Below are 25807 nucleotides of genomic sequence, written 5' to 3'. Positions count from 1 at the left end.
TTTCAGGACAGTGTTTGACTTGGAGGGGAATTTACAGGAGTGGGTGCCTGTGTGGTGTTAATGCACACTGCTTTGCAATGTGATTCGGACAAGCTAGGAGAGTGGGCAAATGCATGGCAGATGCAGTGTAATGTAGTTAAATGTGAAATTATCCATTTTTGTAGCAAAAAATAGGCAAAATTATTAGAATGGCTATAAACTGAGAGTGAAAAATGTTGAACGAGACCTGGATGTCCTGTGCTCCTGTCACTGAATCTAAGTGTGTAGTTGCAGCAGGCAGTAAAGAATGCCGACTGTATGTTGTCCTTCATAGCAAAACGATTCAATACAGGAACAGGGATCTCTTGCTGCAATTACACAGGGCATTAATGAGCCCACACCTGGAATATTGACTGCAGTTTTGGTTTCCCTGTCTGAGGACAGATGTTTTTGTTATGGAGGGAGTGCAGCAACAGTTTACCAAGTTGATTCCTGGGATGGTAGGAATGGACATATGAGGAGAGACTGAGTTGAGTAGTTAAATGCATGAAAGATATTCCTGATGATGGGGGAGTGCAGAACCAGAGGTCAGAGCTGAAGCATAAGGCGTAAACGTTTTACGGCTGAGATGAGGAGAAATTTCTTCAACCAGAGTGTGGTGAGTCTATGGAATTTGCTACCACAGAGTGTAGTTGAGGTCAAAACATTGTGTTTTCAAGAAAGAAATAGATTCTGCTCCTGTGGCTAAAGAGATACAGCGGAGTGCAGGATTAGGGTATTGAGCTCAATGATCAGCCATGATCAAATTGAATGGTCACACAAATTTGAGGAGTTGAATAGCTGAATCCTGCCCCTGCCTTCTATGATTCTATGCTTCTGTTTTTCTATGCGATTGCCATTCTTAATAGTAGAAGACATAGATTCACCTTGCATATTTGAATTAGACTTAAATGAGTTATGTCAACGCATCCGATAATCCATAGAGCAGCCAATGTGACAGTTGTAGAGAGCATGGATACTGAGGTCAGCGGTAGCAGCTCAAATCTGTTCTGTCTTAGATGCTATTGAGCATCCTGAATTTTGCTTCCATTGTGTAATGAAAATGTGGGCCTAACAGATGATTCAGCGGGATTGTGAGGTCAGAGCACAGAGTGCACAGCTTCTTTTCTACTCATTGCCAGTACTCATAGGGCTGATCTAGTTAACCTTATAATCAATTTGATCCTTCTCCCAACATAGTGATGTGCAAAACTCAGTGCTGATGGCAATGTTCAAGTCAGGAGTTGACAATTAAGAGTTTTCTTGGAGATGCATATGACAACAATAACCTAGGGTACGTTCATCATGTCTGGCTTAAATAGCTGTAACAGTGCCTGCCGTGATCCCAACACAATTTAGTGCAAACCATTTTCCTCACACTACATAGACACCTTATAGTTCCCATTTAGAAATACACAGACGAGCAGCAGCTTTTGTATGTATGTAAAGCAGTCAGCATAGATGTTAATCTCTGTTTATATATAAATGTCAATAAAGCTAGCCCCAGATATCACTGTCCAGAAATTGCCCGCCCATATTTGATAATAAGTCAGTAGAAGGAGCGAGAAGGGAAACGGTGCATTGCCATTTTCTGAGATCCTACCTCATTCATATATGAAAATCAATCCCACTGTGCCTAACTAGACTACTGACTCTTAGATGCACTATATCTCAGCCTCCTCCCAAGGGCCCCACAAGTACAAGTGCCAGCCTTCAGCTAACTCAGCTCATTCCATGTGCTATCAAGAAACAGTTGAAGGTATTGGATATTGCAGAGCCTATGAGCCCTTGATAACATTTTGACAAAAGTCTGAAGACTTGTTCTCCGGAACTTGCTGTAACTTTACCAAGCTATTCCAGAACAGTATTAGCATCCACTTGACCATATGAAAAATTATCCAGGTATGTCTAGCCCAAAAAAAAGTAGGGCTTCCTAATCCAGCAAATTACTGTTTTGTCAGTTTACTCCTGATCATTAGCAAACAGATGGATGGTACCATCAACAATACTACTAAGCTACACTTACACATCAATGATCTGCTCACTGATAGCCCAGAGTCCAGCAGGGCCACTTGGCTCCTGACCTTATAGCCTCGGTCTAAATGTGGAAAAAAAAACTGAACTCCAGAGGTGAGGTGAGAGTAATTGCCTTTTATTATCAAGGCAGCCTTTGATTACATTTGACAAGAAGGATCCTGAACAAGACTGGATTCAGCTGGAGTTAAGAACAAAACTCTCCTCTAATTGGAGTCATATCTAACACAAAAGAGGGTGGTTGTGGTGGCTGAATGCCAATCATCTCAGTCACTGGATTTTGCTACACTAAATCCTCCCAGCTGTGTCTTTGGACCAACCATCTTCAACTGCATCTGCAAGGATTTGCACTCCAGAGACAGAATTGGTGATGCTTTCTGCTGATTGTGCAACATTCAGCACCAGTCATGGAGTACTTCAGTATCCAAGGAGTTGTGTCCATTTGCAGGAAGACCTGGATAGTATTTGTGATGTGCAAGAACAAGGCAACGACCATCTTTAACAAGGTTGAATTTAACCATAAGTCCTTTATATTCAGTGGTGTTACCGTCACTGAATCCCTAATTCTTAGAGGTTACCTTTGACCAGAAACATAGAGATTTTGTGATTCTGCAGTAAGTAACACACCTCCTGACTTTTAAATGTCTGTCTGTCCACTTCTACAAAAGACACATATTAGGAGTATGATGTAATAGCCCCCCCGCCCCCAATTTTCCTAAATTAGTACAGTTCCCAACAAGCTTGACACTATCCAGGACAAAGCAGCCTGCTTGATTGGCATCCCTAAGATAACCACTTACCAATGAACTGCTTCAACAGTATGTACTGTAGTGATTGTAATGAGGCACCTAGCTAGACTTCATAGAATATGAGTTCTCTGATTGGACCAGGTTAACAGCCCCAATTAGGGAGTCCTGGCTGACATAAAAATAAGGGGACCACCGTAGATATTGCCAGTCTGAGAGCTAACCCTGAAGAGACAGGAGTAAAGTCAAGGACTGTTCATATGTAAATAAAGGGTGGCTTGGTGATGGAATACCAGCCCCTGTGGAGCTATTTCAGTGACAATGAGAGTAAAGAACAATCCCGAAGAAACTCGTTCGCAACAGTTGAGTTTGAGTTGGGGTAACCATTTCTCATATCATGGCTTTGTTTAGGAATCTTGACTCATTCGACCCTGATGTCAAGGATTGGGCCCAGTATAATGGAAAGAATGTGTTATTTTTTTCCAGGCAAATGACATTGTGGCAGATGAAAAACAAATGAATAATTATCCTGATAGCCTGTGGAGCTGTAGTCTTTTATTTAGGAGCCTAACTTTCCCTGAGGCACCAGATATTAAAACCTTTCAAGAATTGATGGACATAGTTAAAGAATATTATGACACCAAGTCTCCTCTAAGTCTGAAACCCTGTTGTTTTTACTTGGCAATGGGAGAACCAGGGAATCTGTATCAGGATTTTTGACTACATTAAGATAATTGGCAGAAGCCTATGACTTTGGTTTAACCCTTAATGCGATGCTTTGATATGTGGAATTAATGATGTAGCTTTGCAAAAAATCCTACTAGCTGAAAGCCATACTGGACTTCAAACAGATGCTACAACTGGCTTTATCATTGGAAAATGCGACAAGTGGAGCATATGAGTATTCCGATGGAAATAGACACTCACGCCAGTCCAACTGATGTTGAGGAATACCATTGGCCAGATGGTTGAAGTTTTCTTTGGGATCCTGGCTGGCCTCTCATTCCAACCTATCTCCCCGTGAACGGATTGCACTCCATGCTCTCAGATCCAGCTCTGACCCTATAATTAAACCTGTTGTCAAGGGTAGTGCTGTTATTATCTGACATACTGACCTCTACAGTGCAGAGGCTGAGTGCCAGCTCTCAGCTACCTCCTCCTATCTCCCCACCAGACCATCACCCCACCATGGAACATCAGGCCATTGTGTCCACTATGATCACTAACCTCATCTCATCTGGTGATCACCCCCACAAACCCCCCAACCTCCAAGCTCACAGTCTCCCAACCCCACTCAGCTTGCTTCTGCCTCCTTCCTAAAATCCATAAACAGTCCTGTACCTTCTCACTTACATCCTCAATTCCTCTATGGATTTACTTTGGTTTCAGAATTTCCAGTTTATGGGCTCCACCCACCTCCACTTTACCATGGATATACAATCCCTTTACATGTCAATCCCTCATCAGAATGGTCTCAGAACTCTCCACATCTTCCTGGAAAATGGGCCTGAATTGTCCCCTTCCACCACCATCCCCCTCCATCTGGCCGAGCTCATCCTTATCCTGAGAAATTTATCTTTTAACCCCTCTTGCTTTCTTCAGGTGGGTACCCATGGTCACCCCTCTGACAAGTGCCCCAGTTATATCTGTCTCTTTTAGGGGTACATGGAACATTCCTTGTTCCAGTCCTAATCCGGCCCCCACACACAACTTTTTCTCCAGTATTTCCATGATATCATCGGTGCTGCTTCCCTCTTTCATCCGGAATTGGAAAAGTTTATCAATTTCACTTCCAACTTCCCCCTGTTCTCATCGTGACCTTGTCCATCTCTGTCTCCTCCCTTCCTTTCCTCAACATCTCTGTTTACATTTCTGGGGATAAGCTAGCCACCAAATCCATTACAAAGCAAATGACTCCTGCAGTTACCCTGACTATACATCTTCACACCCTGCTTTCTGTACAGACTCTATTACATTCTCCCAATTCCTCCACCTCCGTTGTATCTCTTCGGATGATTCCCCAGCACCGTTGTCAACGGGGCCCTCAGCCAGGTCCAACCCATTTCCCGCACTTCGGCCCTCACCCCCTTCCTTCCCACAACAGCGATATGGTCTCCTTGTCTTCACCCACCATCCCACCAGCATCCACATCCAGAGCATCATTAGTCACCAATTCCCCAATGTCCAGAGGGGTTCCATCACCAGTCACATATTCCCCTTCTCTCCCAGACAGCCTTCCCCAAGGACCATTCCCTCTGGGACACCCTTACAACCATAGGTGAGACAGCTCCCTGTTCACTTTCTCCCTCCTTGGGCCCCAAAAATACCTTCGAGGTGAAGCATGGCCTTACCTGCACTTCAGCCACTGGATCTGAAATATTAACTCTGATTTTTCTCTCCAGGACCTGCTGAGCCTTTCCAGCGATTTGTTTTGGTTTCTCATTCTGATTCCAACATCCACACATCTTTCGGTTTTTATTCAGCCATTGCACTTCCTGCAGGTATGCAGACTCAAGACAGCCAAAGGATCCTACTAAATTGGGTAAGATAGGTCATAGGCCAGGATCTCGGAATGTGCCCATGAGAGTTCATACCCTGGAATGTCCACCTACATCTGGACTGGAACAGTTAAATTGCTTAGCAACATCCAAATCAGACCAAATCAAAATAAACACTTGGTTACATGGTCTTCATGTTCTAATGGAGGTCGATACTGGCACAACTGTATCAGTGATCACAGAACCAGTCTTTAACAAAATTTGCTTTGGACTCCAGCCCTTAAGTTTGTGTCAGACCTCGGCCAGACTGAGAGCATAAATCGGGGAACCTTTACACATAAAAGGGTACAACTTTGGTTCTAGTCTCTCACGAAAAGCGGCTAGTTCAGTTACCAATGATTGTAGTAAAAGGCTGGAGCCCATGCCTGATTGGGTGAAATTGAATGTGAAAAACTCACCTAGATTGGCTCAACATTTTTCAATTAGAAAATGGCTGCCTGAGTGAAGTCTAATCAAATGCCCAAAGACTTCCAGGAAGGTGTAGGGACCATCAGTGGCATCAAGGCCACCTTGCATTTTGGCCAGAAAGCAATTCCACAGTTTTGCAAGGCCTGCCCAGTGTCATTTGCCTTATGGGCAAAAGTAGGGGTGAGATCAAGAGGCTGGAAAGTGGAGGAATCATCAAACCAGTCAAATTTTCAGAATCCAGTCATACCAATTGTGAAGCGTGACCGGTCAGTTCACTTTTGCAGGGATTTTAAACAAATGGTCAACCACTTCTCACAGCTGGATAAATCCTCCATCCAAGGATTTTGAGTATTTATGTGCAAAGTTGGCAGGGATCTGTCCTTCACTAAGATGGACATGAACCATGCTTACTTGCAATTGCATTTAAACAAAGAATTCCCAGAAGAATGCTATAATTAATATGCAGGAGGGCTCGTACCAAAATACAAGACTGCCATTTGGGATATTGTCAGCCTGTTCAATTTTTCAGCAGACAATGGAGACTATTTTGCGAGGTCTACCTCAGGTCACCATTAACCTAGATGATGTTCTAATAACAGAGAAAACAAACACCCAACATTTAGGGAACGTGAATATAGCCCTAAGGCATTTTCCAAGGTGGGTGTACATCTATGAAGGGAAAATGTGAACGCTCCGGGTCCTCCAAGTGACCTACTTGGGCTACAGAGTTGATAAGACCAGGTTACACCCACTGGAAGATTAAGTGAGGGTGATCAAAGGTGCCCTAGCTGCTTCATGTGCCCAATAGCTTAAGTCATTTCTTGAGCTGGTAAATTATGGAAAGTTCATAAATAAACTGGACCTCCATCCTGGCACTTTCGATAAAAAAAGGGCCATCCTTGGAAATAGTCACATACACAAGCCCTAGTTTTCACAGAATCCCCACAGTGCGGAAGCACGTCATTCAGCCCACTGAACATCCACACCAACCCTCCGAACAGCATTCCACCCAGGCCCACCCTGACTCACCCCCTATACTATCCCTGCACATCCCACCCCAGACACTGTGGGCAATTTAGCATGGCCAATCCAGCTAAACTGCACATCTTTGGACTGAGAGACGAAACTGGAGCACCAGGAGGAAATCCATGCAGACACAGAATGTGCAAACTCCACACAGACAGTCACCAGATGGTGGAATCGAACCCAGGTCCCTGTGCTATGTGTCTGCAGTGCTAACCACCGTAAGAAATAGCTATCATGTTGTAACAAGTTGGTGCACTATGATCGCAACAAAGATCTGGTATTGACTTGCAATGCCTCCCCGTACAGCTTTGGGACGGCATTACTCTTAGGTAGCCCAGTGGAGAGGAGCATCCATGACTTGGCCTAATGCAGAGCATAAATACATCTAGAAAGGGAAGGATTTGGAGTCAGGATCACCAATACCTTTATGGACGAAAATTTGTGTTAATAACAGACCACAAATCCCTACTGGTCTGCTTAATGAAGACAAGGCTGTGCTGCCCAGTGCTTTAGGCCACATACAGCAGTGGGCTCTAACACTAAGTGCTTATAATCACATGTGAGAACATTGTCTGGGAGGCTGAGTAGCGAATAGGGATGCAAGTAGCCACCTCCCATTAGCAGGCACACCACCAGTGGTACCCACAATGGAAGAGTCAGTAAGGGTATTAAGTTTTCTGAACACATTCCCAGTCATAGCTGACAATTTCAGTCTTTGGACACAGAAAGATCTGGTCCTTTAAAAACAGAAACAGCAGGTGGTGATGGGGGAAACCGAATTTGAAACCTGTTTGGACCTGGAGAGAGCAGCTCACAGTCAAGGGTGGCATATTATAATTGAGAGCAAGAGTGACTTTCATGAGCAAATGTCACAGCCAAACACTGGCTGAACTCCAACAGGGCCATCCAGGGGTGACCAAACTGAAGTTATGGATGAGAAGTTACTTCTGGTGACCAGGATTGGATACAGACAATGCTGTGATGGTGGGGGCAGTGCCCAGAGTGCCAACAAGGATAAAGATTACCACCAGTGTTCCACATTTATGGAAACAGCTGGTAAACTTTGGATTTGATTATGCGTCAACTACTTATGGGTCAATTGCCTTAGTGTTCTTAGTCATTGCAGACACACACAAAGTGATCGGACATGCATAGGGTCCATTCATGAAACATAGGGACAACAAAAGAAAATCTGCTCACATCTTTTTCAATACACAAAGTCCTGCAAGTGTTAGTCACAGCTAATGGGCCATTATTTGCAGCAGGGAATTGGGGTATTTCCTAAAGTCAAATAGGGTTCGACATATAAGGACAGCTCTGTACCACGCATCAGCCAATGGCCTGGCAGAAAGAGCAGTCCGAACTTTGACGGCAGTTTTAAAGAAACAGCCTACAGCTTCATTGGATATCATCATATCCTAGTTCATTTCACTCGACCACTCCATACAACACCAAGTGAAGAGAGACAGTTTACTACAGGGGACAAAGTTCTATATAAGATTCATGGAAATAGCCCTACATGGTTAAGAGGCATGGTTTACATGAGGTCAGGACTAGTTACGTATAAAGTTCAGATAGGTGCAATGGTGCTGAACAAGCATGTGGTCCACACGAAAGCTGAAAATTCGCAAGTTACGCAGGAGTAAAACATGCCCTGCCCCTCTGAGCAGTCAGAAAGGCTGTATGGAACCCTGAGTTCACCATCTCTGTTGAGCATTGATGAGTCCTCAAGATCAGACATGACAGATATAACCATCTAGATGCCTTTGCTGCTGGAAGACATGAGTGAAATTCCTCTGAGGCACGCCTGGTGCAAGAGGCGAACTTCAGTGGGTTATATACTGCCCGCATCAGATGCCAAGTCAGAAGAACCTGATCCAGTGCTGAAATGCCCTAGGAGGCCCCCCCAGAAAAGGAACTGGCCAACATTCTGGGACTCAGAGAGAGAGAGCTGCAGTGATTGTAACACGGTCAGGCAGCTGGACCTCAGAATATAAATTTCCTGTTTGGGGATGTTAATCCAGCCCAATCAGGGAGCTCTGGCTGACTGATAATAAAAAAGTGTTTGTGATACTGCCACTCTGAGAGCTGGCTCTGAAGAGGCAGCGCTAAAGTTAAGGACTGTTCATGTGTAAATAAAGGGTGACTTTGTGACAGAATACTGGCCTGTGTGGTGTTACTTCACATACTATCTACAAGATGCACTGCAACAATTCACTAATGTTTCTTCAACAGTACCTTGCGAACCTAAGACCTCAACTATGAAGGAGGCCAAAGACAAATGCATGAAAGCACTACCCTCTAAAAGCTCCCTTCCAAGTCACATGCTGTCCTGCCTTGAACTATATTCCCTTAATGTCATTGGGTCAAAATCCTGGAACTTCGTTCTAAACAGGGTGTACTTGACATCACGTGAACTGCAGTGGTTATGAATATTTGAACAAGGAGCAAGAGTAATCTATTCAGTCACTCAGACCTACTCCAGAACTAAATAAAATCATGGCTGATCTGACTGTAAGCCCAAGTCCACATTCCCATCTACCACTTTCGCCCTTTTGTTTACCAAGAATCTATCCACCTTTAACTTAAAACTGACCAGTTCCAAAGACTTGCAATACTGGGAGAAAAATCTGTTTTACTGCATTGCCCCTTATGTTTAAACAGTGACACCCTATTTCTAAATTGTCCCATTAGATGAAATATCATTTCCACATGTACTTTGTCAAGATTTCTCAAGTTCTTATATATCTCAAGCAAATCACCTCATACCCTTCTATGCTCCAGTCAACACAAGCCTAAGTTGTCCAACCTTTCTTTATAAGTCAACGTGTCCATTCCAACTATTTTTCTAGGAAATCTTCTCTGAACTGCTTCCGACACATTTGTACAAACAAGGAAACAGAAATAGGCCATTTGGTCTACCGAGGCTACTCTGCCATTCAATATGATCAAGGCTGATCCTCTCTCTACACAACTCTTCTATGTCTCCCACAATCCTTGATACCTTTGCGTTCTTCTTTAAACAAAGTGACCTATACTGCACCCTACACTCCAGATATGGTATAAGCACAACTTCCCTATTTATGTATTCACAATAATACCCTCACACTAAATAACATTCTATGAACTTAGTTAATCACTTGCTGTACCTGCATACTAACCTTTTGTGCTTCAGGCGTCAGGACACTCAGTTGCTTCTGGATCTCAGACCACTGTAATCACTCACCATTTAGACAAATCACATCTTATTCTTCTTTCCAAAATGGAGGAATTCACATTTTTACTCCACTTTCATCTTTTGTAGCCCAAGAAGTGTGTTCTTTACAACTTACTTTCCTCCCCATCTTTGTCTCATCAACAAATTCTGCATTCATACTTTCTGTCCCTTCATCCAGAATGAATTCCAAATGGTTGAGGTTCCAGTTCTGATTCCTGTAGCATTCAACTCATTACAACTTGCAAACTTACAAAACACCATTTACACATACTCCCTATCAGTCGGCTGATCGTCTACCCGTGCCAATATGTTACCCCTTATACCAAATGCTTTTATTTTCTGCTGTAGCCTTTGGTGCGACACTGTACCAAATGCCTTCTAGAAATCTAATACAGTCCATCCAACGGTTACTCTTTGTTCACAACACTTTACTTCCTCAAATAACTCAAGTAAACTGGTCAAACATGATTTCCCTTGTTGTCTCTGCCCTGAGTACCTTGCACTTAAGTCCCAGCTATACCTTTTATAGCTTCTAACATTTTCCAAAGGTTAGGCTAACCAGCCTGCTGTTTCCTGATCTCTCTCTCTCTCTCCCTTTTTGAACAAAGGAGTTACATTTATTGTCTTCTAATTGGAAGATACTTACCCTACACCTAGGGAGCTTGAAAAATTGAAAGCAATGCATCAACCATCTGACTAGCCACTTCATTTAATACTCTAGGAAGAAATGCATCAGGACTCGATTGTTTCTCAGCCTGCAACTTGCACAGGGTAATCAGTACTATTTCTTTGTTCATTATACTTCTCTCCAAGTTCTTCCCTCACTCCCATTTCCTGGAATTCCTGCCAATTGCCACACACCCACTTCTCAAAGGGATGCTGAGGACAAAATCAATTCTTCTGATACTGCTCCCAGCTATGTTAAGTCTTCAAACTGAAATTGGTGACAGAGATAGTTTTAACAGATTTTAAAGAAGTTTTTATCCCCAATGGCTTCTTTTAATGGGATTGGAGTTATTTAAACTGAAGTCAGGGTACATGGCCTCGGAAAGAGTTTAAGACAGAGAGATGAGGATTTTTTTCTTTGAGGGTGGTGAACTTTTCAAATTCTGAACCTCTAGGAACCATGGAATCTCAATCACGGCCCAGGAGCAGGCAGGTGGGACTAGTTTTGGATTATGTTTGGGATGAACTGTTTGGACCAGGGGGTCTGTTTCCACATTGTGTAACTATGATTCTGTGAGCTGCTTGCAATCCACTTTAGCTCAATGTATTCTCAGTTTGTAAAATTAACTTTCTGAAATAGAGTAAGAATTCAGTTCTCCATCTTTGTCCTTTTCCATTAGTATCCTATAAATAACATCCTGCTTTCCACCAGAGATCCGTTCCAAGCTTCATTCTTTAAAACCATGTCCTAACATCTCCTTTCTTGTTGGGCTTGCTATGTGTAGATTTTTTAGCATATTCAGGATATTTTTTATTTTATGTTGGAATTTCCAGTTTTCAAACATTGTTGCCTGTCACAAGCCTCAGGCGTTACCTAAACACTGCTTCGTCAGCCACACTGGCCTTGCTCCAATCTGATGCTATCTCACTCTGATTTTGCCTTGATCTTACCTTGTTTCTGCTGTTCCAATCATGGGCAACTTCCTTCCTCATTGAAGTGAGAGATTAAACTATAACGGATTAGACAGGGATTTCTATGTTCACAGTAAAAGTAAAATAGCAGACGCTGCCAGATAAACGTTATATACCATAATGGTTGAGATCATCCTTCCCTACAAAACCTCAAGAACCAAAGGATTAATGGTTTATGAGACTGAGTGGGGAGGGGGAGAGAATAGAATAAACAGATAAGGATTGAAGCAAACAGTACCAGACTAGGACAGAATTAGTCATCCCTGCCGAGATGGATCAAGATTTGTACCTAGGTCTGGAAACATTGTTTATTGAATCATTAAGAACAGACAAGGTTGAAATTTGTGAATGTGATTACAGATGTATAACATGATGAAGTTCCTGCATCAGAGTTTGCATTCCACCTGGTCTGGATTGGCCTCCCTCCCTGAGGACGTTTAAATTAAAATAGACAAAAACCTATTCTCAAGTTTCCGGAGGTCGATCATTAAGAATTAGCCAGCCCAGAAGCCACTCCTCTATCCTGGCTGCCACTCGGAATTCCCTTTGAAGGGCTCCACCTGGTGGCGAATGTTGGTCAGTGCAAGTGGCGCTAAAACGCATCAAATCCCCTGCACCAATGATTTCTGCCACTAGATCGAGCCTGATAAATCTAAGAGTTATGCACAATATGGTGTATTGTTAGAAAACTTATGGTAAGGGGCTATAGTGTTGTTTTATATTTATTATTTTATGTTTTTTGATGCATTTTATTTTGCATGATATTTCAGTTGGGAATGCACGGTGCTAAACATGTGAGATACTACGTTTCAACTTGTACGTTGGATATTTTCTTGCCTGGATAACGCAAAGGAACCGGGGATTAATGTGGAATCCTGTGATTTCCGTGATTTGCTTCACGTTGCCAAAGTGGGAGCTACCTAGTTAGATGATAAATATTATTGAAAGCATGCAACAAGTTATTTTGGCTATAGATGAGAGTTGACATAGCCGACTGATTGAAAAGGTAAGCATTCATTATTTGCAGGACGTCTTTTCTAAAAAGTTATAGCAGAAGGCAGAGCTTGTGACAAATTGATAGCGTTGAATGTTTTACCAGTTGGAATCGATGAGAGTGCAGGAAATCATACAAGTTTTGCTTCCAAAATCCATACAGTGTGAAAGCAGGCCATTCGGCCCATTGAGTCCGAACCAGCCGCCCAAAAAGATCCCACCCAAGATTCTAAAGGGGCTTGATTGTGCAAACAATGTGTCCATCCAATGCGGGATTCTAAAATATGGAGCATGATTTTAAGATAAGCCAATCATTCAGGATTAAGATGAGTAATTACTTCACTTAGAAGGTTATGAATCTCTGGGATTCTCTATTCAAGCATGTTCTGTGATGTACTATTGAATGCTTTCAAGACCAGGATAGATATATTTTTGATCACTCGGGAGATCACAGGATATGGGAAGCAGGCAAGGAGGTGGGAGTTGAAGCCTAACATCAGCTGCAACTGTATTAAATGGTTGAGCAGGCTTGATGGGTGATAGGTGCATGAGTAGGCATATTCTAATGATCATGTATATTGTGCTCAAGTTACCTACTAAAGATTTTGAATTTCTGTTGAACTAGAAATAAGATGTTGCCATCTCCAGTTATTTCAGGCAAGCTAGTGTAGCTGTTGGAAAGGAATATATTTAATGGAAATCACTTGACGTGCAAAAATCTGAGACTTGCTGTAACCCTGCTACAGAAATTAATCTTTCAACTAAAAAAAAGTGTCTGCAGAATCAAAAGCTTAAACTTTTAAAGAGCATTGGTTATCAAACTGACCCCAAAAGCATTAATGGTAGTTGGAAAGGAGGCAAGGCTATTTGAAATAAACATGTACAGGAAGTACAAAGGTATGAAAAACCAGATACTGGCATACTTCAAGTTATGACAAAACAAGAGAAAACCATGCTTTAATACAAAATGGCTCCACTGCAATCCTGATATTATACAGCATTCAAGTATAAATTAAAACTTCAGAATGACAAAATTGTCTCTCCTGCTGGAAAGAAATTGACCAAGGCCTGTGCGGAATGGGAAGTTGAAAAACAAAATGAATTTGTGAACAAACTAGAAAAATAGATCTCAACCAGATTTTTCAAACACATGTATGGTAATATCTGCAGACTCTTGCTGGAAATTATGCATTTGGTAAAAGAAAGATGTAGGCCAAACGTAATGTTCTTTGCAAAACAACTTCACAAACATAATGTTGTGATTAGATAAAGCAGTCACAGAGGTGTCAGCCTTAGTGGTATTATCACTGAACTGTTAATCCAGAGACCCAGGTAATTTACTGGGCACCCGAGTTCAAATCCTGCCTCGGCAGATGGTGGAATTTGTATTCAATAAAAAAAATCAAAAACTGGAATTAAGAGTCTAATGATTACCATAAAAGCATTGCTAATTGTTGGATAAACCCACCAGGTTCACTAATGCCTCTTAGGGAAGGAAATTTGCCATCCTTCCCTGGTCTGGCCTACGTGTGTTTCCAGACTCATGGCAATGGGATTGACTCTTAACTGCCCTCTCAACCATACCTGCCCCCGCCCCAAAAATTTATCCATTTCTCTTTTAGAAGTTACTATTAAGATTAAGATATCCACCACTGGTTCAGGTTGGAGAATTCTCCGCATAAAGAAATTTGTTATCCTCTCTTGAGGAAGGGTATTAAAACAGAATTTGGGTGACTGAGCTGTAAGAAAATTCAATAAGAAAATGTAACACCTGTGAGTTTAACAGATGAGAAAACATGTACTAGTTGCAATTACATATAACAAGACCAATAAAAAAGCTTCAGAAAGTGTGGCAACCACAAGCATTTGACAATTAGAATAGTTTTCAACAGAAGCATTTTGTAGATAATAATTCACAAATTATTTCCAAAACTTGAATGCATGAACATTGTGGCACCTATTTATTACCTCAACCAAAAACAGAATCACCATTTGCAAACCTTAGCAGGATGTTTTAAAAAAAAATCCCAAGGTTCTTCAGAGATGCCATAACAAGCATTTCAAATCCTCCAAATTTTGTGTGCATTTTTCCACAGCAGTTAAGGGATAGTGAACTAGAAAAGAAATGCTGGGTGATTTACATCTTCACCAGTGTAATGACATTATTTGTTTAAGACACCGGATAACCAGCAATTCGGGATGGGCAATAAATGATGGCCTAGCCAGAGCCATCCACATCCCTTGACTGAATGAAAGAAGCTCGATAATACCCATATATATCAGAATGCAAAATCAGTCCGTATCTAAGAAAGGAAGACAGAATTTGTGGAAAATGAATGAAGAAGAATTTGACAATAAATGAAAACATAAACCACCTTTACCACCATAAATCACAAATTCACATTAAGTTAAATAACTCTGAGACTTTAAGAAAAGTCACATTTTAAAGCTAATTATGAGGCTACCACACAGAAATCAAAAAAGTTCACTCAGGAGGTGAAGGAAAAACTCAATGCAAAATAAAACAAACAAACAAACATTCATTAAATACAAATATCGTTGTCTGACATGGATCCAGCTTTGATATCCCAAAATGTTAACCAGATCCAAGGTATTTTCGTCGTTAATGGAAGCATCTGTTGTCCAGGGCTTTCTGGAGGATGACTATCCCAGAAATATTGCAACTCCTTTGGCTGCCAGTTTTCACATAAAAGAAAGCTACAAATCACCTTTACCTTCTTGTGATGAGCACATGTAGAAGGCAGCATTCCGGGCACTGTTCCAGATTACAGAGTAGAATGCTTTGATCTCCAAGGTCACACTGGTCTCTTCATTGTTCATCATTCATGCTCCTGTGAAATTCACCAGCTTGCTAAACCTTTCAATACCTATGGGAAGGGTGATGTGGAAAAAAAAACAAAATCACATGTTTTCACTGCAGCTATCTCCTGTTGTAACATAGCTGAATTATGGATCCTCAACTGTAGACTCAAAACAAGGTCCCTTCCAACAGGAGCACTGGAGACAGTCTGCAACGTTGTGTGTGAAAAGCAACCTACATGGATGGCAGTACTGGTAGAAGAGGAGCATGAAGATGATGGCTAGGCTGTAGCAAATAATTAACTGAACTACCAGCAGGGGGGAGCAGAAGTATTCATACACTTCTGTTTTGAAAAAGTACCAAATAATTAGAAGCACTGCATTTTCAACAAATCGCAATATATAGTAGACAGACAACCTAACCCAGTTCTGATTCTTGCTAATCAAGTCACGATTACTGAGCAGAAGCTGGACTGCTGACCAGCAGAACACATTAATTCCAGCATAGAGAGTGGTTACAAGCAACAGTACAACAGCAGTCCCAAACTGTTTGTAGTTCTTTTCAATGTTTTCAGGGAATGGTGAGCGGTTATACCAGAATTCCGCCCACGGTAGGAAAAAGCAGACCAGAAAGTCAATTGAGACCACAGCGAAGATCCACTGCTTCAACACTGTGCTGAACAGCACCAACACAGTAACTCGTGTAGCAATTTCCAAGCTGCGCCACAGGATGATGCATACGTAAGCAGCTGGTCTCAGCTGAATCTTGTAGTCATCATACTTGATCTGGATGGAAAGAATGTTACACACCAGGGCTCCATAGGTCACTGACAGCAATGACATCACCATGAGAGCAACTGAACAAAAAGAGACATGACTCAGTGGATACATATAAAAAAAACTAAGTCTAGAAAGTCCAGTGATAATTAATTGCTGGCTAAAAATGTTAGTACAAATCATACAAAATAAAAAGAGAGTCCCAAGGTCATGAACTGTGTTCTAGTAACTGATCCCAGTTAGGAATAGCTACAGGAAAGGTACTCAACAATTCACGTCAATACCCTGACTCACTACACATTTAAACCGTTGTAAATGAGCGAGAGAACAAGAGATAGAAAAGCAAGTTGAGAGGAGATTTGTAGCTCAGGTTGAGGTTCTGGATGTGAGTTTGCTCGCTGAGCTGGAAGGTTAGTTTTCAGACGTTTCGTCACCATTCTAGGTAACATCATCGGTGAGCCTCCAATGAAGTGCTGGTGTTATGTCCCGCTTTCTATTTATCTGGTTAGGGTTCCTTGGGTTGGTGATGTCATTTCCTGTTCTTTTTCTCAGGGGATGGTAGATTGGCTCCAAGTCAATGTGTTTGTTGATGGAATTCCGGTTGGAATGCCATGCTTCTAGGAATTCTCGTGCATGTCTCTGTTTGGCTTGTCCTAGGATGGATGTGTAGTCCCAATCAAAGTGGTGTCCTTCCTTATCTGTATGTAAGGATACGAGTGATAGTGGGTCAAGCCAAACAGAGACATGCACGAGAATTCCTAGAAGCATGGCATTCCAACCGGAACTCCATTAACAAACACATTGACTTGGAGCCAATCTACCATCGCCTGAGAAAAAGAACAGGAAATGACATCACCAACCCAAGGAAACCTAACCAGATAAATGGAAAGCGGGACATAACACCAGCGCTTCGTCGGAGGCTCACTGATGAAGTTACCTAGAATGGTGATGAAACGTCTGAAAACTAACCTTCCAGCTCAGCGAGCAAACTCACATCCAGAGATAGAAAAGATAAGGTTTCCAGTTTTGACATTTAGGGAAGGAAATCTGCCACCCACATCTCATCTGGCCCACATGTGACTCCAGACCCACAGCAATGTAGTTGACTCTCAAATGTTCTCTGAAATGGCTTCCCAAGCCACTCAGTTCAAGGGCAATAAGATTTTAGCAATAAATTCCTGAACAAATAAAGAACACGGAATTGCTTATATGGCATACTCCTGGCTCAGATTACACCAACTAGAGGCCGGAAGCATCACAACTTTGAGGTCAGCAGGAACCTGAAGAAATGTCACAGTGATGAAATGAGACAGCATCTCAAAAATTAGGAACATCAGCACAAGGCCTCACTCTTCGTCTGACTTCAGCTACAACTGGTTTTGAAGCGTAGTGCATAAAGTACAAGAAAAAAGGTTCAGAGATAGCAGGAACTGCAGATGCTGGAGAATCTAAGCGTGGAGCTGGATGAACACAGCAGGCCAAGCAGCATCTAAGGAGCAGGAAAGCTGATGTTTCGGACCCAGATCCTTCTAGGCCCGAATCATCAGCTTTCCTGATCCTAAGATGCTGCTTGGCCTGCTCTGTTCATCCAGCTCCACACTTTGTTATCTCTTTGTAAAAAAAAATCATCTAATTTTGGTAATGCATTTCTTCAAAAGGTCTTGAAAGAGAACAAAATCTCAGCTTTGCTAAATTTATCTTGGAGACTCACACCACGACTTGACAATTCTAACGCTATGTTTAGGAGCAAATGTTGCGGGTTGCAGTGATAAATGTCATTAGGCCAGTAATCCAGATGCCCAGGCCAACGCTCTGAGAACATGGGTTCAAGTCTCAACACAACAGATGGTGAAAGTTGGAGGTTGCAGAAAACACATCACTGGGGTGTAAAGGGTAAACAGCAAGGACAATGCAGAAAGTCTTCAGTGTGATTTGGACAAGTTGCTTGCGTGGGCAAATACATGGCAGGGAGTATGAAAGATACAATACAATGAAGCAAATTTTCCATGGAGGTGATTAAGATTGTTATATTTGTAAACAGTCAAGGTAAATTAGATCAGTGAGTACTCTTGCTTGGTATTTTCAAACAATTTTGCAAAATCTACACAGTTGTTTTCTCCAGGATTTGGCAGGCAATATCACTAGAAGCGCTACAGAGTCCCTGTTTAGACGTTAGACAGCAAGAGCAAACACATTACCTCGTGCTGGTGGAATGTATTTTTCCACTATACTTATATACAGCTGGAGGGTTAGCTGTGGGGTGGAGCCCAGAAAGGCTTGAATTACAGACGCCCGCTGAAATGCATTACGGTGGATAGTCAACTTTCTTGTTGAATGGCCCACTTCTTTCTCAAATTCATTTGATTGGCCATGATGGAGTCTTTTCTTGCGGGTAATACTGACATAAGGCTCTTCATGTTTCCCAGACTTGCAGAACACAATTATAGCTTCCACACACCTGACAAAAACAGAAAGAATGTTTTTCTAAAATGCAGCGTCTAATCTGAGCTTTAATGAAATATCATGGAGGAGGGATTACCTGCATTCATTCAAAAGAAAATAATCAGCAACAGAATGAAGAAAGACATTTCCCCCCCATAGATATATTATCTAGCCCATTGTGAGCTGAACTTCCTCTGTGAAAATTCTTCATAAATGCTTTTGATTTTGAATGTTTGTAAGTCTTAGCTTCAGAATATAAATCCATTCCCAGAACCACCATTACTCCACTGCCTATCGTCAGTTTAAACAAAGCATAATGCAAGCTGAAGACATGGTTGTCAGTGCTAAAAGTGGTAAGAATGGTGGGAGTAAAAAGAGGGCAAACCATCATATTTGACCTTTGTTTGAGAAGGAAGGAATCAATCTAGTTGTTGAATGATTTTCAGTCCCTTCAGTCCTATGAGAGAATGTAATCTTACCTAAGGCTTTCCAATCCTTTGTTTTCATACAATTCCATCTTCTTTAGTGTTCTTGACTTTACTTGTTTCACCAAATAATCACTGCCAATCTTGCCTTCTGCTGCCAAGCCCTTAAGCTCTGGAATTCCCTCTCTAAACTCTTCAAACCTCCTTCTTTTACTAATCCTTTGGTCATTCACTCTAATGTGGTGTTAAACTACGTTTGACAATGCTTCGATGAAGGACTTTTGAAAACTTTACCATAGTAAAGGGTCTACAGACGTGCATGTCATTGTTGGTATATTTGAGGTCTAAGGAAGGCCAAATGGCTCCTTAATTTTAATACCTTAAACTACATTGTGCTGAAAAAGCCCAGCAAGATAATGAAAACAAAAGCAGTAATACTGTGGATTGTGGAAATCTAAAGTCTGATAAAAGACCATTGACCTGAAACATTAACTTAATTTCTCCAGTATTTTCTGTATGTTGTCTAGTAATGGCACTGCCCATTAACGTGGACCACATAATTCTGTTAATCCGGGAGGTCAGAGTTTCACCATTTCCTTTGGGATTTTGTTTATGATTAGGACCCAATTTCATTGTAATATTTATAGTAAGTACAAAGGAATTTCAGTTCTACACTTATGTTAAACTGGTTAAAATGTAAATCTGTGAAAAGCTGCACCTTCATATGGATACTTTTGCCATTCAGTAAACGTTTTCTGACTGATTGTGGTAATGATATTTTAAATTTCATTCATCAGTTAGAGTGTTGCTTGTCGTTAAGTCCAAAGCCCAATACGATATTGATTACACTTCTGAAATCAGAAATCACAAGAGACTAGTATCTGCTGTATCCTTTTGCAGCAAAGATGTATGTTCAACACTTTAGAGGGTAGCGCTTTCAGATATCATGCATCGAGATTAACAGTCTGATCCTTTAGGGATGAAAGATCACATTTGGAATAACTCTGTTAGGCTTAAAATAATTTGATTACGCGAATGTAACAGTTTCACTAATTCCACTTTGATCTAGGTCAAGTTTCTATCACTTTCAACATTCCTGCTTCTTCCAATGGCATTACTAAGTTTTGGATGAATTAACTGGACGGTCACTGTCAAAAATTGTGTGTCATAAAAAACACATTGCTTGTATGATTTCTCCTTTGGATGGATCATGTCTCAGGAGATAGCTGGTGTTAAGGAAGTAAAGGGATGCTGGGGACCAAGAAGCAATTGAAATGTTACAACACGATTATTTTAATGTAATAGGATCAGTTTCAAATGGGAAACATGTTGTGACTTTTAGAATTCATAAGTTTACAAATGTAATATTATTCTTGATAATTAACACTTGCTTTTAATTTTTAAAAAATCGTTCCACAGCAGTTGATTGGGAATGTATTTAATACGTTCAGATAAAAGGTCAATGCAAGTAGCACACTCCACCTAATAACACTGTCAAATAACTTAACCATGCCGTCTAAAGTTATTCAGTCAAATCAAATAAGAAGCTCTGAAAGAGAATATAGCAAGATCTTCAATTCCAAATGACACACAGCAAATACAGATTTAGGAAAAGATGGACAAGGAAAGCCATGTGCAACCAAGCTGACTCAGTCATAGTTAGGATTTGGTACAAGTCACGTTATGAAACTTTTAAAATAGGGAGGAATTTGGCCCAAGAAACCAGTGCTAGCTCCATAAATGCACTATTTACAGTTCCGTTCCTCTGCCCTTCCCGATTTCCCCCATTCCACTCTCAGCTCCCCCCCCACCCCAAAAATTTATCTATTTCTCTTTTGGAAGCTACTATTAAGAATAAGACATCTACTACTGGTTCAGGTTGGAGAATTCTCCACATAAAGAAATTTCTTATCCTTTTTTGAGAAAGGGTATTAAAACAGAATTTGGGTGAATGAGCTGCAAGAAAATTCAATAAAAAAAGTAACACCTAGAGTTTAACAGATGAGAAAACATGTACTAGTTGCATTTACGTACACAAGACCAAAAAAAGTTATGCTTCAGAAAGCGTGGCAACTACAGGCATTTGACAATTAAGAATAGTTTTCAAAAAAAAACCATTTTGTAGATTATAATTTGCAAATTATTTCCAAAACTTGAATACATGAACTCATTGTTGCACCCATTTATTACCTCAACCAAAATTGAATCACCATATGCAGACGTTGGCAGAATATTAAAATAAATCCCAAGGTTCTTAAGAGATACCATTAAAAAAAATTTCAAAACCTCCAAATTTCACGTACATTTTAACAGCAGTTAAGGGATAGTGAGTTAGAGCAGAAATGCTGGTTGATTTACATCTCCACTAGTCTAATAGCATTATACATGTAGGAGGCCAAATAACCAGAAAATTCCAAAAAAACTTGTAGCCTCCTTAGTTTTGTGGCCATAGTGCAGGAGCTGAGCATCCATTGGGAAAGTATTTTAGGAACAGGTCTTTTGGAAGTTGGTGCGATGATCAAAAAAGAAACAGCAAAGGCATAGAAAATAAGCAACAAGGAGGCAAAAAAAGGTAATATGACAAAAGGAAATCATGAATATCAATGCAAATAAGAAACGTTTTAATATTAAAAGATAAAAACATGGTAAAGGGGAGTATGGGTTCAATTAAAGTAATGATAGTGAGTATCAGTTTTCACAGTAGAGGAGAAGGATTACCAGAATAAGGCAATGCAAATTAACTCCAGTGAAGGATCTTGATGAATTTCATATGCAAGGAAGGCATTGTTAGTAAGCTGGCAGATGACACCAAAATTGGAGGTGCAGTGAACAGAGGCTGATTACCTTAGACTACAATGGGACCTTGAACAGATGGACCAGTGGGCCAGGGAGTGACAGACAGAGTTTAATTTAGATAAAGGTGAGGTGCTGCATTTTGGAAAGGCAAATCAGGGCAAGACTTAGACACTTAACGGTAAGGTCCTGGGAGTGTTGCTGAACAAAGAAACCTTTGTGTGCAGGTTCACAGTTCCTTTCAAAGTGGAGTCACAGGTAAATAGGATAGTAAAGGCAGAGATAATGGGAACTGCAGATGCTGGAGAATTCCAAGATAAAATGTGAGGCTGGATGAACACAGGAGGCCAAGCAGCATCTCAGGAGCACAAAAGCTGACATTTCGGGCCTAGACCCTTCATCAGAGAGGGGGATGGGGAGAGGGAACTGGAATAAATAGGGAGAGAGGGGGAGGCGGACCGAAGATGGAGAGTAAAGAAGATAGGTGGAGAGAGTATAGGTGGGGAGGTAGGGAGGGGATAGGTCAGTCCAGGGAAGACGGACAGGTCAAGGAGGTGGGATGAGGTTAGTAGGTAGATGGGGGTGCGGCTTGGGGTGGGAGGAAGGGATGGGTGAGAGGAAGAACCGGTTAGGGAGGCAGAGACAGGTTGGACTGGTTTTGGGATGCAGTGGGTGGCGTGGGCGGGGGGGGGGGGGGGGGAGAGCTGGGCTGGTTGTGTGGTGCAGTGGGGGGAGGGGGCGAACTGGGCTGGTTTTGGGATGCGGTGGGAGAAGGGGAGATTTTGAAACTGGTGAAGTCCACATTGATACCATTAGGCTGCAGGGTTCCCAGGCGGAATATGAGTTGCTGTTCCTGCAACCTTCGGGTGGCATCATTGTGGCAGTGCAGGAGGCCCATGATGGACATGTCATCTAGAGAATGGGAGGGGGAGTGGAAATGGTTTGCGACTGGGAGGTGCAGTTGTTTGTTGCGAACTGAGCGGAGGTGTTCTGCAAAGCGGTCTCCAAGCCTCCGCTTGGTTTCCCTAATGTAGAGGAAGCCACACCGGGTACAGTGGATGCAGTATACCACATTGGCAGATGTGCAGGTGAACCTCTGCTTAATGTGGAATGTCGTCTTGGGGCCTGGGATAGGGGTGAGGGAGGAGGTGTGGGGGCAAGTGTAGCATTTCCTGCGGTTGCAGGGGAAGGTGCCGGGTGTGGTGGGGTTGGAGGGCAGTGTGGAGCGAACAAGGGAGTCACGGAGAGAGTGGTCACTCCGGAAAGCAGACAGGGGTGGGGATGGAAAAATGTCTTGGGTGGTGGGGTCGGATTGTAGATGGCGGAAGTGTCGGAGGATGATGTGTTGTATCCGGAGGTTGGTAGGGTGGTGTGTGAGAACGAGGGGGATCCTCTTAGGGCGGTTGTGGCGGGGGCGGGTTGTGAGGGATGTGTAGCGGGAAATACGGGAGACGCGGTCAAGGGCGTTCTCGATCACTGTGGAGGGAAAGTTGCGGTCCTTGAAGAACTTGGACATCTGGGATGTGCAGGAGTGGAATGTCTTATCGTGGGAGCAGATGCGGCAGAGGAATTGGGAATAGGGGATGAAATTTTTGCAGGAGGGTGGGTGGGAGGAGGTGTATTCTAGGTAGCTGTGGGAGTCGGTGGGCTTAAAATGGACATCCGTTACAAACTGGTTGCCTGAGATGGAGACTGAGAGGTCCAGGAAGGTGAGGGATGTGCTGGAGATGGCCCAGGTGAACTGAAGGTTGGAGTGGAAGGTGTTGGTGAAGTGGATGAACTGTTCGAGCTCCTCTGGGGAGCAAGAGGCATCGCCGATACAGTCATCAATGTACCGGAGGAAGAGGTGGGGTTTGGGGCCTGTGTAGGTGCGGAAGAGGGACTGTTCACGTAACCTACAAAGAGGCAGGCATAGCTGGGGCAGAGTTTGGTAGGCTTGTCTTTTTTGGACAGTGCATTGAGTAAGGAGTCGAGGGGTCATGTTGTAACTGTACAGGACATCAGTTAGGCCACATTTGAAGTATTGCCTGCAATTCTGGTCTCCCTCCTTTAGGAAAGGGATTGCGAAACTAGAAAAGGATTCAGAAAAGATTTATCAGGATGTTGCCGGGGCTGGAGGGTTTGAGCTATAAGAAGAGGCTGAATAGGCTGGGGCTATTTTCCCTGGAGCATTGGAGGCTGAGGGAGGAACTTATAAAGGTTTATAAAATCAGGAGGGCTGTGGATAGGGTAAATATACAAGGTCTTTTCCCCAGGGCTGGAGAGTCCAAAACTAGAGGGTATAGGTTTAGAGATAATGGGAACTGCAGATGCTGGAGAATCCAAGACAACAAAATGTGAGGCTAGATGAACACAGCAGGCCAAGCAGCATCTCAGGAGCACAAAAGCTGACGTTTCGGGCCTAGACCCTTCATCAGAGAGGGTCTGATGAAGGTTCTAGGCCCGAAACGTCAGCTTTTGTGCTCCTGAGATGCTGCTTGGTCTGCTGCGTTCATCCAGCCTCACATTTTGTTGTCAGGGTATAGGTTTAAGTGAGAGGGGGACAGCACAAAACTGACCTAAGGAGCAACAGTTTCCTCTGAGTGTGGTGCATGTGAGGAATGAGCTGCCAGAGGAAGTGGAGGAGGCTACAATTACATTTAAAAGGCTTCTGGATGGGTTTACGAATTGGAAGAGTTGAGGGGGATTTGGGCCAAATGCTGGCAAATGGGATTAAATTTATGTAGATTTATGTATATTTGGTCAAGTTGGACTGAAGGGTCTGTTTCTGAACTGCATGTTTCTATGACTCGAAATGGTAACTAACAAAATATTCAGACTAATGGTTAGTAAGTTTCCAGTACCTGGTAGTTTACATCCCAAATGATGGGTCATATTTTTCAAATTTCTGCAGCTTCTATTCTAACATGGTCTAAATTAATTTCCAGTTCAAACTGACTAGCAAAGTATGTTGACCAACTATTGTCACCACTTGGGCTTGTGTTCCAACTCTAGACAAGGGGACTGAAACTTTGAGGACTTTTAAGGTGCAGCTTGTTTCAAGCGTAGTCTTAACTTTCAATCTTGATGTGTGTAAATACATTACACAAAAAAACTACCCTTGATATATCTATGGAAATGGAAAATTATAAAAATGCAATACAGTTTACCTTTTTGAAGTCAAGACTGACCACATGGTCGAAATAATTGTTAAGAGTACTGATAAGCACAAAATCTTGCCAAAATATTTTAGTAGTGCTACTACCAAGTTGCAAACATTATATTTTATTTACTTTGACTGATAATGAATGTTGTTATATGAGTTGCACTCATTGCTAACCTGATGATGGGTCCCATCTGCAGAAGATGAAGCAGCAATATGAAAGGCCTGTTCATGCCCAGTTCACGATGGATTAAGATCAACGTAAACTGTACCAGTACAGATGGTACTAACATGAAGGAGATAGTTAGTCCTAACCAATATGAATCACCCCAATAACTGTACACTGCACATAGAAAGCCACCAGCTACAGCTTCTGCAATGAACAGAACCGTGGAGATGATAATGCTGGCTGGCATCTTTGCCCGGTGCAGTACAAGAGTTGCTGTGTTGTGATGAGCTTCATTGCCGTTACTTGTCTCTATCTTCTCCATTCCAATTTAGAGTTGAAGACTCATCTAGAAACACAAAAGGTTACATTATTTCCAAACATAGTATGGTCTAAAGACTAATAAATGGTTTGGACTATGTTAAGCTACAATCTTATACAGTGGATATCCTGTGACATTATGTCCTTTGACTTATCATTACTAATATTTTATAAGAACAGAACTCCTGTTCAAAGGTTTCATTTCTGCATGAGATTTTCTCTCAGATTCAACATCATCACCTTCTCCCATAAGCAGAATGCACATCTCTTATACTTAAGAATT

The 25807-nt window shown here is 42.1% G+C and overlaps 1 protein-coding gene across 8 annotated transcripts in view; it reads right to left on the bottom strand.

Moving 5' to 3' along the window:
• Positions 1 to 11944: 11944 nt before the first annotated feature.
• Positions 11945 to 25807, bottom strand: part of xkrx (XK related X-linked) — a 40579-nt gene continuing 26716 nt past the window's right edge. For all 8 annotated transcript variants that reach the window (XM_048543980.2, XM_048543983.2, XM_048543985.2 and 5 more), the window contains exons 3-5: positions 25215 to 25552; positions 18434 to 18693; positions 11945 to 16315 (exon numbers count right to left, since the gene is read on the bottom strand). In XM_048543980.2, coding sequence (XP_048399937.1) covers positions 15606 to 16315; positions 18434 to 18693; positions 25215 to 25528 — 1284 coding nt within the window. In that variant the 5' untranslated portion in view covers positions 25529 to 25552 and the 3' untranslated portion in view covers positions 11945 to 15605. The remainder of the gene's footprint in view (positions 16316 to 18433; positions 18694 to 25214; positions 25553 to 25807) is intronic.

Source organism: Stegostoma tigrinum, chromosome 15, assembly GCF_030684315.1.
Source record: "Stegostoma tigrinum isolate sSteTig4 chromosome 15, sSteTig4.hap1, whole genome shotgun sequence".
Classification (NCBI taxonomy): Eukaryota; Metazoa; Chordata; class Chondrichthyes; order Orectolobiformes; family Stegostomatidae; genus Stegostoma; species Stegostoma tigrinum.
The sequence above is the reverse complement of the archived record's forward strand: the minus strand, read 5'-3'. Positions and strand labels throughout refer to the sequence as shown.